Below are 17,230 nucleotides of genomic sequence, written 5' to 3' on the forward strand. Positions count from 1 at the left end.
AACACCAGAAAGACACACAGCCGCTCTGAGAAGCAATGACAAGCAGACTAGGCGATCTCAAGACTTAGTGGTTCTTAACACTGGAACTTCAGATTGTCTTTACCAGTCAAGTTTGCACATGTGCTCCCCTCCACCGATGCCCAGGAAGGTGCCTATAAATAAGACAGACTCACAGATGAGGGACATATATTCTCCGCCTGTTTACCTCATCAAAGAATGGGTTGTTCCCTCTCTTGATTCTTGTTCGGTGTGTCTGGCCACAGACGTGAACTTTGACCACAGGCCTTATGTTGTTGCCACATAACTGTCGGCCCTCAATCACTCTGACTCGGATCTGCAAGCACAGAAGGGCATTGTTACTTACCCTTTCGCAGCAGGTGGAGTACAGGAATCCTCGGGCTCTGCCTCAGTTTTTCCACCTATAAGGATTGCTGAGACCAAGCCCAGGCAACTGGTGCCCATGCAGTGCTGGGGGTGGGTGGGGCACCTGTATTCATTCATGGGGGTTGTAGAAACCAGGAGCAGTAGTGGAGTTGAAATAGCCTTTAGCTGGCACAGGACAGGGAGGGGCAGAGCCACTACTCAGGCCGCAGCCTCATATCTGGACTTCCTGAGCCTTGGTGATATACTAACTCAACTTGACAGCTGTCTCCCAAGTCCAAGCCCAAAGCAATGAAAAAACATAGACTCTGTACTTCCGTTCTTTGAATAGTTCCTTCCTACCACAAAGGGAAGGAAGGGGTTATAGTTTTATTTCTCTCAAGAGCCCTGCCTGGCTTGATTACATGCACTTCCACATGCAGAAGAAAAATGGGGAGCAATTCTTGTTAGGTGTATGCACTGGCACCTGTTTTTCTAGTTGAGCCACTGCCCATAGGAATAGACCCATCAGTGCAACTGGCGGAAGGTAGAAAATGTGGGGGTTAAACATGGATGTTGAACATTTGGCCTGTTTCTACCTGGAAGTCCTGTGGCTTGTTGGACAGCATCCGCCGACTTTTCTTTCCTTTGGTGAGCCTCCGAGCAAGCTGAGCTTCTGACACTGTCCCAGTGGGCACCCTAGGCCCAGGGCCCCTGATGGTACCATCCAATTTGTCTTCATCACCTTCATCGTCTTCCTCTTCTCCTAAAATATCAAAAAGAAATCCAGTGAGAGATGGCCCTTACACTGTTAATGTTGGGACACTCTGGTTTTCCTGTCATGGACAGTTTTTCTTGCCATTACGATTTCAGTGTTCCTAAGTTTTTTAAGGTGGCAGAGGAATGAAAGGCTCTTGGTGATATTGACTTGGGACTTGTTATGACACAAGTACCTAATTTCTTTAGGAAAATGTGTTCATGGTGTATCAGGGCACTCATTCAGGCTGACTTCAAAGAGAACTGGGGAATGCCACAGACTGTGGGGGTAGCAAGAGGAACACGGTGCAGTTGGACACAGCCAGAAAGGATTAGGTTTGATCCTGAGGTCGGGGGGACTTTCTGCAATTACGATAGAAATGAAGAAATGCTGTAGATGGAATTGAGAGTCCAGAAATGAACCCACATATCTATGGTCAACTGATTTTTGACAAGGGTCCTAAGTCCATTCAATGGAGAAAGAAGAGTCTCTTCAATAAGTCATGTTGGGAAAACTGGATTTTCACATGCAGAAAAATGAAACAGGATCCAGACCTCACACCATACACAAAAACAAATTCCAAACGAACTAAAGACCTAAACGTGCAAACTAAAACCATAAAATTCTTAGAAGAAAATGCAGGGCCAATGCTGTTGGGCCTAGTTTTTAACAGTGGATTATCTAATATGATAACAAAAGCACAAACAGCAAAAGATAAAATAAATGAACGGTACTTCATAAAAATGAAAAACTTCCGTTCATCAAAAGATTTTACTAAAAAAAGTGAAAAGACAAGCTACCAACTGGGAGAATATCTTTGGACACCATACCTCCAATAAGAATCTAATAACCAAAATGTATATAAAACTTAGACAACTTAACAACAAAAAGGCAACCCAGTTAGAAATTGGGCAAAGGACTTCACTAGACATTTCACCAAAGAGGACATTCAAATAGCCACCAAATACATGAAAAGATGCTCAATATCATTAGTCTTCAGAGAGATGCAAATCAAAACCACAAAGAGATGCCATTTCACTTCCACTCCATGGCTAAGATTTAAAAAAACACACACATGCACACACAACAAAAACAGGAAATAACAAATGCTGTCAAGGATGTGGGGTAATTGGAACCCTTATCCATTGTTGGTGGGAATGCAAAAGGGTACAGCTGTTATCCAAAACAGTGTGGCAGTTCCTCAAAAAACTAAACACAGAACTACCACATGACCCAGCAATTCCACTCCTAGATATATACCCAAAAGACTTGAAAGCAGAGACTTGTATACCAATGTTCATTGCAGCAGTATTCACAATAGCCAAAAGGTGGAAACAACCTAAATGTTCATTAACAGATAAATGGATAAACAAAATGTGGTACATACATACAATGGAATACTACTCAGCCAGTAGAAGAAACAGAGTCTTGATACATGCTACAATATGGATGGAACTTGAAGACATTATGCTGAGTGAAATAAGTCAGTTGCAGGACACATATTGTATGACCTCCATTACATACAAAGACAAGAAAAGGCAAATGTATATAGAGACCGAAGTTTATTAGTGGTTACCAGGGGTGGAAAGAAGGAAGAAGGGAGGGGTCAACAGTGATGGAAAAATTGCATTGATGGGTTGAACAGCTGATTATTGTAATTGCTGTCAATAAGTTGTACACCTGTAAAAAGCTGAACCAGCAAAAGCTATGTGATAGATATATTTACAACAATGACAAAAAAAAAAACCCCCAAAACTCGTAGCTGCTGAGGCTGCTTATGTACAACCAAAAACCTCATGGGATTTGGTTTCTTGGTTTGGAGGTTTAGGGTCATAGTTTCATGGGACATCCCAGTTAATTGGCCTAATAACATATTTAGGGCTTCTGTGCTACCTCCTAGCTCTCCATATAGTGTCTGGGGTCTTAAAAGCTTGCAAGCGGCTGTCCAAGGCACAACAACTGGTCTCTACTTTCCTGGAGCAACAGAGGAAGAAGAGTCAGAAATAGGAAGAAAATATGGAATGTGTGATTAATTCCCTTCATGAGTAACTGCCTCCTTTGCCATGAGACCAGAAGAACTGGAAGGTGCCTGGCTACCAGGGGTGGATTATCCAATAAGCAAGGTAAGCATAGGCTTACTTGTGCTACTTATTAATCTGTAGTGAACAATTTCACATGGGTTTCACTACGCCACATCAAAGTGAAACCCACGTGAAAGTGTTCACTACAGATTAGTAAATAAGCACAAGTAAGCCCATGCTTACCTTGCTCACTGAGTCATCTGCCCTGTCAGCAACTGTACATTTGAAAAGAGGTTTTGATTTTGTAGGAAGGTGCTATGGGGTTGGAAGAGAGAAAGGTGCCAGTCATACCTAGAAGCTGAATCTTTGTTGTGAAAAAATGTGAAATTGTGCACCACAGATTAGTAGATAAGCACATGTAAGCCTGTGCTTACTTTACTTATTGGATAATCTGCCCCTGCTGGGCTACCATTACTAAACATTCCGATCAATTCTATAGAAGAGTCCTGGTCGAAGGGTGTGGGGGGGCAGGGGCGGGGGGAAATGCAGAAGAGAATTTCAAATTCTCATGGAATCCAGACTTTCTGGAGCCATGGAGGCTAAGCGAATCCCTGAAATGACTGCTCTGAGATAATTTTTAAAACTTGAACCAAAAATATCCCCTGAAGTCTTCTGAAAACCAAATAATAATTTAGCTTAACTAGTAAAAAAAATGTTTGCCTTGAGCATTATGCTCTTTTAAGAACTATCTACATGGAATCAAAGTGACAACAGCAACTTGAAAGATTAGATAAGAACCTTAGAGGGCAGTGAGTTTATGTTAATGAGGGAAGAACAGCTCAGAAAAGGAGGGTGACAATGGTTGTACAACTCAAAGAATGTAATCAATGTCACTGAATTGCACATGTAGAAACAGTTGAATTAGTTATGTTTTGCGGTGTATATTCTCAACAACAATTAAAAAAAAGAAATGCTGTGGGAAACTGGAGCCTGCAAAGAGAGGCTTCAACTTCATCCTACCCACTGCAGTGCTTCTCTTGAAAGGTGTACCCATAGTGTCTTTTGTTCTGTCTCCTTTCAGATACACTGAACACAATAACCATTTAGACTACCCATAATAATTAGTTCCTTTGATTCCATACTCTCTGGATTCACACTTCACACTTCTTTCAAGGAGTCATAAACCAACAGAATGTGAGGCTAGAGAAATCTTAAAGATCCTTGGTCCAATCTGTCCTCTCACTCCACTTTACAGATAGAAACACTGAGGTCCAGAGAGCAGACGCATTTTGCCCTTGTTAGCTTATTAGGAACTGAGCTAAAACCAGGACCAAATCTTCAGGATACTGGGGGGATCTCTGAGAAGCCAAAGATGGGGATCAGCTCTCTATCCTCTGCAAGATCATCTGGGTCTCTTTGTCCCTATCCTTGAAGAGCCTTCAGAAATAAGGGGGTGGTTGCTATCCCTCTTGAGGCACCTGGATCCAAGCTCTTAGAATCTTCTACCTCCTATTCTCTACCAGGTGAGTTCTTCTCCCTCAAGTTTCAGGTGAAATATGTCGTTTTTGGAGAGGCCTTCCCCACCTCTCCCAGAGGGAGTTAGTTGTACCATCCATCGTTCTATTCATTCCTCATGACTTAGTCTTGTACATACTTGTTAACCTGTAGGCCTCCCCCACTACCATACACTCGTCAGAAGCAAAGGTTTGCTCTTTTCTCCTTTGTATCTGCCCTTGTGCCTTACCCAAATCCTGGTACATAGGAGGGATTTGATAGATGTGGAATGAGCAAATGAATGAGGGCTAGCCCAGGTACCAGGACCTTCACACATGCATTCTGGAGTTCTACGGCAGTTTGGCAAAGCTGCTCTACTGTTCTCAAAAAAGAACATTCAGGCAGCTAACTGTGTGCTCCTTCCAACCTTGGCACTAGCCTCAGGGAATCACAGTCAGTCAGGCCTCTTCTCCTGCAAGCATGTTCCAGACCTGGCAGTGGTTGGACTAAATGGCTTTAAGGCCCTTCAAACAACTAAGACTGGCCCAAGTGGGACTTCCTCCTTAATGTGGACTGTTCCATTTGGGCTGAGGGTTGTTTCTGGGAGCAATCAGGAGAAAAAGTAGCCTGAGTGGTGCAAACAGTTTGAGCTTGGCTACTAACCTTTTTTTTTTTTTACTAACCTGAAGTTTCGTGGTTTAAACCCACCCAGCGGCACCTCAGAAGAAAGGCGATCTGCTTCTGTAAAGATTACAGCCAAGAAAACCATATGGAGCTGTTCTACTCTGTTAACACATGGGGTCACCATGAGTCAGAATCAACTCCATGGCAATGTGTTTTTCTTTTTTTAACATACCCATTTCAGTGCTGGACTCAGAACAAGCACCCATTAAACTCTTGATGGGTACTTTAGAAACAGACCGCAGGTTGTGAAAAGCCAATTTCTCCTGTAAACACCTTTTGCTATTGAGTCTTGAGGCTGAAGGGATTGATCAGAAGAACTCAGCCTAAAATTGCTGTTGCCAGCTTCTATGCACAGCAGCCGAAATACATCTGAGCAGGAAATCTCCCTTTTATGTGGCAGGAAGCTGCACAGAATTAAACAATGCGATGTGAAGTATTCTGCAAAGGATGAGGGGGCCCTTAAGGCACTGCTGAACACACCCTCTGAGCAAGTCATTTCATTACCAAAATGTTAGCGATTGTACTGGCATGCCCCTTAATGAGGCCCAGGCATGAAGTTGATCCCCAGCCAAGTGGATCTACAAAGAATGACTCTTTCCTGGCCACGGTGGCCAGTCTTAAATTGGGAACCACTGCCTGTAAAGGAAGTCACTGGTGAAAGAATGGAGAATCACCACTGTTTGGGGAAGAAATAACTTGAGCACATCCCCAATGGAAGCTCCACACGCAAAGGTTAACAACCCAACTGCTCTCCTCGTAAGATCTACAAATGCCAGCCCGAGCCAGGTGGAATATCATGAACATTAGGGTGGGACATGGACAAAAGACATTAAAAAAATGGAAGATCTTTGTGACTGACTAGAATCAGGGACTGAAGGCATAGGATGAGTCTGATTTCTTGGCATTACATAGAAAATTCTCCTAACCTTTTCATCTGACAGGCTATCCAATCCAGAAATACATGTTTTAACATGATAACTATATTTTTCACTTGAAAGAGTCATGGTGGATAATCTTGAGTTGTCAGGTTATCAACTGCAATCTGGGTTATTTGAAATGGCTAAATGGAGGCCATCTTTTGTATCTTTCCAGCTCACTCTCTTTAATACGTGAGCCCACAAGTCTGCAGCCACATACCGCACAGTGGCTGGTGGGTTCGAACCACCGACCATTCTGTTAGCAGCTAAGTGCTTAACCACCATGCCATTAGGGTAGCCACACAGGGAGCCTCAATTGATTGACCACACCACTTTCCCCTTCTCCCACTTCCTTCATATCTGTTTATCTGGAGCCCTGGAAAGCCTGTCTCAGCCTGTGATAGTAACTCTGCTTCTCATAATGAAGCCTTGTTAAGTGGTGGTACTTGGTCAAGGTAGGATTTCATTACCTTGGGCCAAAGATCATTACAAAATCATCAGAAAAAGGGCTGGTATAACACCATCTTCGGTGTAAGTTAAAAAAGTACAAAGCAGAACAGGAAACACTGAGTTTCTAAGCATGAAAACATGTAACATTTAGGAGGTAGCATGTTGATTTAGCTGAAGTGTTAAATAACTTTCCTGGGTTCCTAAAATACTAAAAAAAAAAAAAAAGTTATAAAATAAATGTCTGTGTCCAGCTGTAAGCAATTCATTACCCTTCATCCCAATTCTTGGGTAAACAGCAGTAGATTTCCCACAAGAATTTTCTGGCATGGTTCCAATACACAGACCACAGCTAAGCTAATGAGGAAATGCTTCTAACCAAGAAGCAATGCAGACACAGGTTTGCTGGGAAATCATGGCAGGCATCTGCCTTTGATCGATCAAGGCTGTGAGCCAGTCTAGAAAACATTGCCCAGAGAGCTCTGTCTGAATCTGGGCAAGACAATGTCAACCTGGTAAGACACTCAACCACAGAGTTTCTCAAAATGAGCCCCCCAAACTGCCAATATCAGCATCTCCTGGAAGTTTTTTTTAACCACAGCCTGGGGGCTTCCCTCTAGACCAGCTAAATTGGACTCTCTGAAGGTGGGTACTAGAAATCTGCACATTTAAAGATCTCCCTTGATGATTTTAATACGTCTAAAATTTGAAAAACACTTATTTATTATGATCACTTTGGTTTTCCTATCTTGGGAAAAAATGCTATATATCCTGGGGAAAAAAAATACATTAGTTTGTTGGACAAAGCCATTTACCCAAACCTGGAACCTGCGCCAATCTTCTCTCACATAAACAATCTTCCAGCGTATTAATCATTTTCCAATTCAGCTCTAACCAGGTTAGTCTCTGGATTCCCATGGTCTGTCCATCAAGGACAAGTGTCTCAGTTCGGCACCCAGAGCCCTCAAGAACGTGCTTCTCTCTTATCACACCTCTGGGTGAACTAGTCACTTTGGGCTATTCATTTGTGTTCCCTCAAAATGCCATTTCTTGGGTAAAAAAATTTAAACCATATCCATTGCCCATCCTTCATTCACACATTCATTCATTCACTCAACCAACCAAGCATTTATTGAGCAATTAGGATATCCCAAATGCTGGCACCCAGAATATACAGTTGAAATACACTGCTGAATAGGTACTTGCTCTAGGAAATTGTTTCTTGTCTGGCAATCAGTTAGTTACACATTTCCCTATCATCTGATTGCCCCTGCAATAATTTGCTTTGTCCTTTCATGAGGAATTTATTATATTCAGCCCTAGGCTATAAGGAGCCCTGGTGGCACAGTGGTTAAGAGCTATAGCTGCTAACCAAAAGGTCGGCAGTTTGAATCCACCAGCTGGTCCTTGGAGACCCTACAGGGCAGTTCTACTCTCTCCTGTAGGGTCACTGAGTCCGAATCAACTTGACTAGCAATGGGTTTGTTTTGGTCTGGGCCATAGTTATTCATGTTTATATCCTTCTGCTGAACCGGAAGCTCCCTGGGGACAAAACAATGCCTTTCTCATCTCTGTATGCCCCATAGGCAGGTGCCAGTAAATGTTTTCCAAACTGAATCGCATTTAATTTCAAATAAAGTGCTGTTGGTGTTTGTCAAATGAAATACATCTTAAGCAGTGTGAGTCTGGCTATGAATGAGTTTTTGTATTTCTATAGTTGGACAAAGCACAGGTTTAACAGATGGTTCTTCAAAAATAGATGTGAGATTTTAAAATTAGTTCATTCAGGCCACAGGAATGTAGGCTCCAGTCAAGCTGACTGACATCTGGTGAATCAAGTTGCCACGGTAACAGGTTTTCAGGCGGCCAAGTCTGTAGTCTTGCTCAGCCCATTCTTCCGTCACTGAAGTCTTAGAGGTGGGTGGATCAAAAGGACACCTTTGACACCACGTGCTTACCGTCAAGCCACCAACGTCCCAGGGTGTGTGCTTTTTGCCATCTTGATGTAAGAGCTCGGAGAAAGTGTTCTTTAAAAACAAACCCCCAAGGTGCTGGATTCCTGTGATCTGTGGCTGATGAATTTTACTGAAAACCTTCCCATTTGTTTTCTATCATTAATATTTCAAATTTCTTCCTTGTGGGACCCACAATGTCAATGGTAACTTAAAAATCATTATCAGTAGTTATCAACAGGGGTTATCTCAGGAGGATGGGATTGTGAGAGATTTTCACTTTCTGCATCTTATGTTTCTGTGATGTTTAAAGTTTTATATGCAGGTATTGCTTTTGTACTAAAAAAAAAAACCCAGCAAGGTCAAATTTTTAAAAATTTGAAAAGATCTGTATAAATTAGAAGAAGCAGGTTCATATTATTTTATATAGAAGGTTAAAAAAAATTTTTTTTTTTTTTTTAAGAGTCAGTTGAAAGGAAGGGAGAAAAAGAAATTCTAGCCAGATGCCCTGATTATGACATTAAAGTGTGTGATGGCAGGAGGGATGGCTGTCCTGTGTTATTTCCCTGACTCATGTTTGTTGGCCTTATCTTCCCCCCAAAGACCCTAACTTGTTGTTTGTTTGTTTTTTGCAGTGCTTTCCCTAGCATGGGGCTGTAGTTAATCACTTGCCACCGGGAGCTGATTCTGACTCATGGTGACCCCAAGTTGTCTGAGTAGAACTGTGCTCCACAGAGGTTTTTTTAATGGCTGATTTTTTGGAAGTAGCTCCTCCAGCCTTTACTTCTGAGCCACTTCCTTTTTTTTTTTTAATTGTGCTTTAAGTGAACATTTACAATTTAAGTCAGTTTCTCATATAAAAACTTACACATACATTGTTATGTGACCCTAGTTGCTCTCCCTACAGTGCGATAGCACACTCCTCTTCTCCACCCTGTATTTCCCCTGTCCATTCAACCAGCTCCTGTCCCCCTCTGCCTTCTCATCTCGCCTCCGGACAGGAGCTGCCCATTTAGTCTCATGTGTCTACTTGAGCCAAGAAACACACTCCTTACCAGTGTCATTTTATGTCTTCTAGTCCAGACCAATCTTTGTCTGAAAAGTTGGCTTCAGGAACGGTTTTAGTTCTGAGCTAACAGAGAGTCCAGGGGCCATGTCTTCTAAGGTCCCCCCAGTCTCAGTCAGACCATCAAGTCTGGTCTTTTTACTAGAATTTGAGTTCTACACCCCCCTTTTCTTCTGCTCCATCAGGGACTCCCTGTTGTATTCCCTGTCAGGTGGTCATTGGTGGTAGCCAGCCACCATCTAGTTCTTCTCGTCTCAGTCTAATGGAGTCTCTGGTTTATGTGGCCCTTTCTGTCTCTTCGGCTCATATTTTCCTTATGTCTTTGGTGTTCTTCATTCTCTTTTGCTCCAGGTGGGTTAAGACCAATTGATGCATCTTAGATGGCTGCTTGCTAGCATTTAAGACCCAGATGCCACTCACCAAAGTTGGATGCAGAACATTTTCTTAATAAACTTTCTTATGCCAATTGACCTAGATGTCCCCTGAAACCATGGTCCCCAGACCCCTGCCCCTGCTACTCTGTCCCCCAAAGTGTTTGGTTGTATTCAGGAAACCCTTAGCTTTTGGTTTAGTCCAGTTGTGCTGACTTCCCCTGTATTGTGTGTTGTCCTTCCCTTCACCTAAAATAATTCTTGCCTATTTATCTAGTTAGTGAATACTCCTCTCCCTCTCTCCCCACCCTCATAACCATCAAAGAATGTTTTCTTCTGCATTTAAACCTTTTCTTGAGTTCTTATAATAGTGGTCTCATACAGTATTTGTCCTTTTGCAACTCATTTCACTCAGCATAATGCCTTCCAGATTCATCCATTTATGTTTCATGGATTCATTATGTTCTTTATTGTTGTGTAATATTCCATTATATGAATATACCATAATTTGCTTATCTATTCATCTGTTGATGGGCACCTTGGTTGTTTCCATCTTTTTACTATTGTGAACAGTGCTGCAATGAACATGGGTGTGCATATTATCTATTCGTGTGAGGACTCTTGTTTCTCTAGGATATATTCCAAGGAGTGGGATTGCTGGATTGTATGGTACTTCTATTTCTAGCTTTTAAAGGAAATGCCAAATTGATTTCCAAAGTGGTTGTACCATTTTACATCCCCACCAGCAATGTATAAGTGTTCCATAACCTCTCCAACATGTATTATTATTTTGTGTTTTTTGGATTAATTCTAGCCTTGTTGGGGTGAGATGGTATCTCATTGCAGTTTTGATTTGCATTTCTCTAATGGCTAATGATAGTGAGCATTTCCTCATGTATCTGTTAGCCACCTGAGTGTCTTCTTTGGTGAAGTGCCTGTTCATATCCTTTGCACATTTTTTAATTGGGCTATTTGTCTTTTCGTTGTTGAAGTTTTTCAGTATCTTGTAGATTTAAGAGATTAGATGCTGATGAGATTTGTCGTAGTCAAAATTGTTTTCCCAGTCTGTAGGTTGTTTTTTTACTCTTTTGGTGAAGTCTTTGGATGAGCATAAGTGTTTGATTTTTAGGAGTTCCTGGCTATCTAGTTTCTCTTTTGGTGTTTGTGCATTGTTAGTAATGTTTCATATACTGTTCATGCCATGAATTAGGGCTCCTAGTATTATCTCTGTTTTTTCTTCCATGATCTTTATCATTTTAGATTTTATATTTAGGTCTTTGATCCAAGTTGAGTTAGTTTTTGTGCATGGTGTGAGGTATAGGTCTTGTTTCATTTTTTGTAGATGGATATCCAGTTATGCTAGTACCATTTGTTAAAGAGACTGTTTTTTCCCCAATTAATGGACTTTGGGCCTTTGTCAAATATCAGCTGCTCATAAAAAAAAAAAAAAAAAATTTTTTTTTTTTTTTTTTGCTCATAGGTGAATGATTTTACATCTGGATTCTCAATTCTGTTCCATTGGTCTATATATCTGTTGTTGTACCAGTACCAGGCTGTTTTGACTACTGTGGCAGTATAATAGGTTCTAAAATCACGTAGTGTGAGGTCTCCTACTTTGTTCTTCTTCTTCAGTAATGCTTTACCTATCCAGGGCCTCTTCCCTTTCCATATGAAGTTGGTGATTTGTTTCTCCATCTCATTAAAAAATGCCATTGGAATTTGGATCAGGATTCCATTGTATCTGTAGATCGCTTTGGGTAGAACAGACATTTTCACAATGTTGAGTCTTCCTATCCATGAGCAAGGTATGTTTTTCCACTTATGTAGGTCTCTTTTTTTGTTTCTTGCAGTAGTGTCTTATAGTTTTCTTAGTATAGGTCTTTTATATCTCTGGTTAGATTTATTCATAAGCATTTTATCTTCTCAGGGGCTACTGTAAATGGTATTGATTTGGTGATTTCCTAGTCTATATTCTCTTTATGGGTGTGGAGGAATCCAACTGATTTTTGTATGTTTATCTTGTATCCCAATACTCTGCTGAACTCTTCTATTAGTTTTCTTGTGGATCCTTTAGGGTTTTCTGTGTATAAGATCATATCATCTGCAAATAGAGATACTTTTACTCCTTCCTTACCAAATTGGATGCCCTTTATTTCTTTTTCTAGCCTAATTACTCTGGCTAGGACCTCGAGCACAATGTTGAGTAAGAGTCGTGATAAAGGGCATCCTTGTCTAGTTTCTGTTCTCAAGGGGAATGCTTTCAGACCCTTCCCACTTAGGGTGATGTTGGCTGTTAGCTTTGTATAAATGTCTCAGGTACGTCTGAATGGACTCAAACCTCCCAATCTTCCAGTGAACTGTCAACCGCTTTAATCATCGACACCGCCTGGGGACTCTGGGAGCTGTCATAGGTACTCCAAAAAAAAAAATTTTTTTTCCTGAAACATCCAGGGGATATTGAAAGATTAAAAAAAAGAAAGGCTTCTTTTAGCCCAATTCTGAAGCTAACATTCTGAATGCACCACTTGACCCAGCTTAGGCGAATATTCATTTTACAGAACAAAACCAGCCCTTTCAGATTAAAAAAAAAAAAAAAAACCCATTCAGTTTTTAAATAAAGCAATTTCACTTTGTCATCTCTCATATTTAAAGTGATATTGTTCTGCAGATCCAGCTCATTTGCAGGCCAGCACTTGGTAACATTCCTGGTTCAAATCCAAATGAAAAGAACCAAGTTCTGGTTCACTTCTTATCTCAGTCCAGCAGTAGCAGGGATTCTAAAGAAATTCTGGGGAAGAATACCTTGGCTGCACTTGCACAACTGACTATACCTGAGCAAGTCATTTTCCTAAGGGAATGGGTGGACCCTTTGAGCCCAAAAGTACTGCTTGGAGCTTTAGTGCTGCAAAGTCTTGGTCCAGAAGAAGAGGAGAAGGAGCTCAGGCAAAGGGAGCTTGGGTGGCAAGAATTTTCTCCCCAGTGGGTTTAAAAGTGCAAATAACAGTACCAGTTACAGTCAACTCCAACTCACGGTGATCCCGTGTGTGTCAGAGTAGAACTGTGCTCCACAGGGTTTTCAATGGCTGATTCTTCAGAAACAGATCACCAGACCTTTTCTCTGAGGCACCTCTGGGGGAACTCGAACTTTCAACCTTTTGGTTGACAGCTGAGTGAGCTAACCATTTACACCATGTGGAACTCCAAACGTTCAAGAGTTGGTTCTTTTCTGATTTCTAAAGAAGAAACCCTTTGCTCCAGGAAAATTGAATGTTTTCCATGTTTGGGTTTCTGGGCTTGGGCTCACATGGGTCCACCTCAGGAAACAGGACTTCCCCCCACACTCTGAATCGCTTGATAAATTGCTCTTTCTCAAAGACTTTCTGGTCCACTGGGCCAAAAATTTTTCTTTCTCTTCTTCCTTTTTTAATTGTACTTTAAACAGAACAGACTAGTTTCTCATTAAACAGATAGTACACATATTGTTGTATGACATTGGTTAACAACCCACGACATGTCAACACGCTCCCTTCTCAACCCTGGGTTCCCTCTTACCAGCTTTCTTGTTCCCTTCTGTCTTCTAGTCCTTGTCCCAGGGCTGGTGTGCCCCTTTAGTCTTGTTTTTTCAAAAACATTTTTTAAAAGCCAAGCGTTTGTTCATCTCAATATGACTCTGAGCCAAACCTGATCATTCTATCCTAATAGCTCTGCTTTTGAGAAGACTCAGTTTGAAGGTTCATACATAGTATGCTCACGATTACAAGCCATCAGGGTTGGTTTTGTAATAATAGTAATAATAATAATAAGAGCTACCATTAATGTAGTACTTATTGTATACCAGGCAGTATGCTAAGTACTGAATATGCAATCTCTAATTTAACCCTCACAACAACTTTATGACGTAAGTACTAGTATTATCCATACTTTACAATAAAGAAAGCTGGGATTCAAAGAAGTTAAGTGACTTACCCAAGGTCACATGGCTAATTAACAACAGACATTGAATCCAGCCTAGACCAGGCAGAATCCAAAGTCCTTGCTCTTACCCACAGTGTTACACTTTCAGGATAAAAGAGTCTTGTCTTCAGGCCTGGAGTTCCTGGAGGCTGGGAGCTGTATCTTAAAGTACTTATCACACTAGCATTGCAGCATCGAGTAACAGTACTCAAGAAACCTGGCAACCAATTCTTTTACTCAACCAATTTTCTATAATTTGCAAAGTTTATTTTTTTCCTAAAAGCCTGGCTGGAAGGTTAACACAAAGGAGCCCATTTAACATTTTGGCTTAGAATGAATAAACATGATGGAACTGCCTTTGATCTGCTAGTAAACAGGTGTCACTTAGGTAAATGTCCGTGAGAGTGAACGTGCCCTGATCCTCCCAATTCAGAGGCCACTCCAGATATCCCACCAGTCGAAGCTGCCTTCTTTGGGCCAGAAAGTACCTGCAGCCCTTCCCTGACCAATGCAAAGCTGGTGACAGCAGACATCGGCAGAGGAGGAGGAAGGCAATGGGTTGGGCCGTGCAGTTCGGCACCTGATGGTCAGTACTGGAGTGCTTCTTCTGCATTTTATTGCTCTTGGTTTCGGCAGCAAAGGGAGCTGTGGATGCTCTTGAGCCATGGCAGGGCTATGGGGCTGAGAGTGTCTCAGTACCAACTAGCATGCTCATGGTGTGCTGGGCAGAGGGCAATGTGCAGAGCATTTTGCTGATGTGCCAGGGCTATATCAGTCCCAACTCTCACCAGGTTAGAAGGAGCCGGCTAACCCGTGCTGGAACTCACAACTACTTGGCCAAGAAATGGGCAGAGGTGTTAATATTGGGCCGTCTGCAATGTGTGGGTGAATGGGAGCAAAGGCTGGGATCAGGCTGAGGCACAATAACAAGTCAGGAAGGACCAGGGGCAGAGATTCCACAGAGCAGGAAGAGTGGACACTAAAGAGGGTGTGGAGCAGACTACTCAGGTGGCCAACGAGCTGAGTGCAAAACCAAGAGAAACAAAGAGATGACAGGGTATGAAGAGCTGAGCCTGACAGGAACAAGGGCCAGGGAGTCCTCCTGGGAAGGAGAATTTCAAGGCTGCCCATGAGTGTGGTGGATGAGTGGGCCCCTCCCTTTCTGGTGCACATGCCAAGGCTGGGCAACAGAAGAAGCATTTGGTAATGCATCTCAGGGCTGAGCAAGGGACAGAGATGCTTTTCATTTCACAGCACTCTGGAAAAATGCTTAGAGGAGCTCAAAGTCAGTTGTGTGAAAGGCCTGTCTTGTGGACCCTTGTAGTCTTGAGGCCCAGAATTCTCCCCCAAGCCACCAATCAGAGCCTTATTTAGAGTAGAGCCCAATGGCTCTGAATGACTGAACTTGCGTCAGAGACTGAGGAGAATATGAGGTGGGTTGTGCTGAATGGAAGCAATTGGTTAGAGGACTGAGAGGATATCTGGGGGTATGGAGGTGGACAGTGGCAAGGGAGAGAGGGAAAGAGGCTCCAATCCAAGGGCACCAACCATAAGACTGGAGGCCTGAGAGCAGAGACTGGTGGTCCACACCCTTGGGAGGTGAGGGGACTCCCTGAGAGAACGGGGGGGGGGGCACTCCCTGAGCCTTACAGCCAGGGGACATTGCATGGGGTGGAAGCTACAAACCTGAAACAAAGCCACACTTGGGACACTCTTCTGGAGTCTGTGTGTGTGCTTGATAGGCTGTTTAGTAACGGACTGTCTTCCCCTTCCCTTACATGTTCAGCTCGTGGCCAATACCAATCGTTACCGACAGTGTCAAAACACTTTCTTCGGAGCCCTTCTTTGTGTGTCTTCAGTAGTTTCCCCTTGGGATGGACTAGGTCTTCAGAAGGCTCAGCTTACCTCCCATGCCTGCCATGCTGGTCCCACTTGGGTCATTTTGATGTGGAGCTGAAGGTGGATCATAGCCAATTACCAAGTCAATGGTGGCCTAGATAGAAATAATTCACAGCAGACACAATCAGTGCAGGGCATCTGAATGGTATAAACTTAACCCAAATCAACCCAGCATGAGTAAAAGTCTTAGAAGGGGTACCCAGAGGGAGGGGGAAGTAAGAATAGCAAAGGAGAAAGATGACAGGCATTCAACTGTTTATGTCTTCCCACATGTGAGCCAAGGTGGAATGGGAAAAAGTAGAAGCCTGGGAATGGAGTTACCTGTAACAGGTTGCCAAGTATATCATTGATAAGGGGCAACTCAAACTAGAGTAAAGTTGTGACTAGCAAGTGTGAACTTGTAATTAGGCTCCATCCTACACTGGGGATGGCCAGAATTACAGTTACAGAGGCTGGTTTTAAATTATAGATTTATTTGTTTGCCTGTTGACTTAAAAGAATTGTAAGTGACTAACAAAAAATGCATATACAATGTGATTCATGAAAGCAGAATAAAAATGGGAAATCAAGTCTGATTAAAAAGTAAACAATATGTAAACCATAAAGTTCAACATAGTTGCCACTCCTTTGCCATAAAATGTGGCTCCAAGATGCCTAGGAGCCAAGGCAAAAAGGAAAACAAAAATGTTATGTAACTTTCATTATCAGAATGGAGGAAACATACTAGTTCCTTACAGGTGATAAAGTTATTCCAGCTTATAAAATCAGAGATAAATTTTTCACCTGGGGCATTATTTTAGGGCAGAGTTTCCTATGCTTTTATATTTCAAGAACCTACAAAATTTCAACAACAAAAAAAATCTGCTAGGGGTATCAACATACAGTTGCTAACTTTTACTTTGCCAAACACATTCCCATAACTACCATCTACTATCATAATCATTTCATAAAAGAAAGGCATTCTAATACAAAAAATTGGGAAGGAAAACTTCAGAATAAAGGAAGTCATTTGCAAATGGATCTGTTTTCTCAAAACCAATTTCTGTTTTTTGGGAAATGAACTAGTTATAAATTAACGTTCTTTTCTTAATGAACTTCCATTTAACCATCTCACTTCAAAGCCATTCAATAAAGTGGAAAATGCTCACCCCAGTCTCTTGCCCCTTTTCGTTTAGCAGGGGTGTAAGTTTGTAGGGCAGTGATCTGCTCTGGTCACCAATCAGGTCTTTCAGGGGTACAGTCGCAGTGCCAATTAATCTGCAGGAGAAATGACAAAGGACGCAGCGGACTAAGTAAGAGGCACACTTC

General features: G+C 42.1%; 1 protein-coding gene across 5 annotated transcripts in view; it reads right to left on the minus strand.

Annotated features, from left to right (window-relative positions):
• Positions 1 to 17,230, minus strand: part of MYOF (myoferlin) — a 190,013-nt gene that overhangs the window by 103,368 nt on the left and 69,415 nt on the right. For all 5 annotated transcript variants that reach the window (XM_049856042.1, XM_049856039.1, XM_049856041.1 and 2 more), the window contains exons 4-7: positions 17,071 to 17,179; positions 15,929 to 16,016; positions 960 to 1,126; positions 206 to 334 (exon numbers count right to left, since the gene is read on the minus strand). In XM_049856042.1, the coding sequence (XP_049711999.1) occupies positions 206 to 334; positions 960 to 1,126; positions 15,929 to 16,016; positions 17,071 to 17,179 (493 nt within the window). The remainder of the gene's footprint in view (positions 1 to 205; positions 335 to 959; positions 1,127 to 15,928; positions 16,017 to 17,070; positions 17,180 to 17,230) is intronic.

This window comes from Elephas maximus, chromosome 16 (assembly GCF_024166365.1).
Source record: "Elephas maximus indicus isolate mEleMax1 chromosome 16, mEleMax1 primary haplotype, whole genome shotgun sequence".
In the NCBI taxonomy this organism is placed as follows: Eukaryota; Metazoa; Chordata; class Mammalia; order Proboscidea; family Elephantidae; genus Elephas; species Elephas maximus.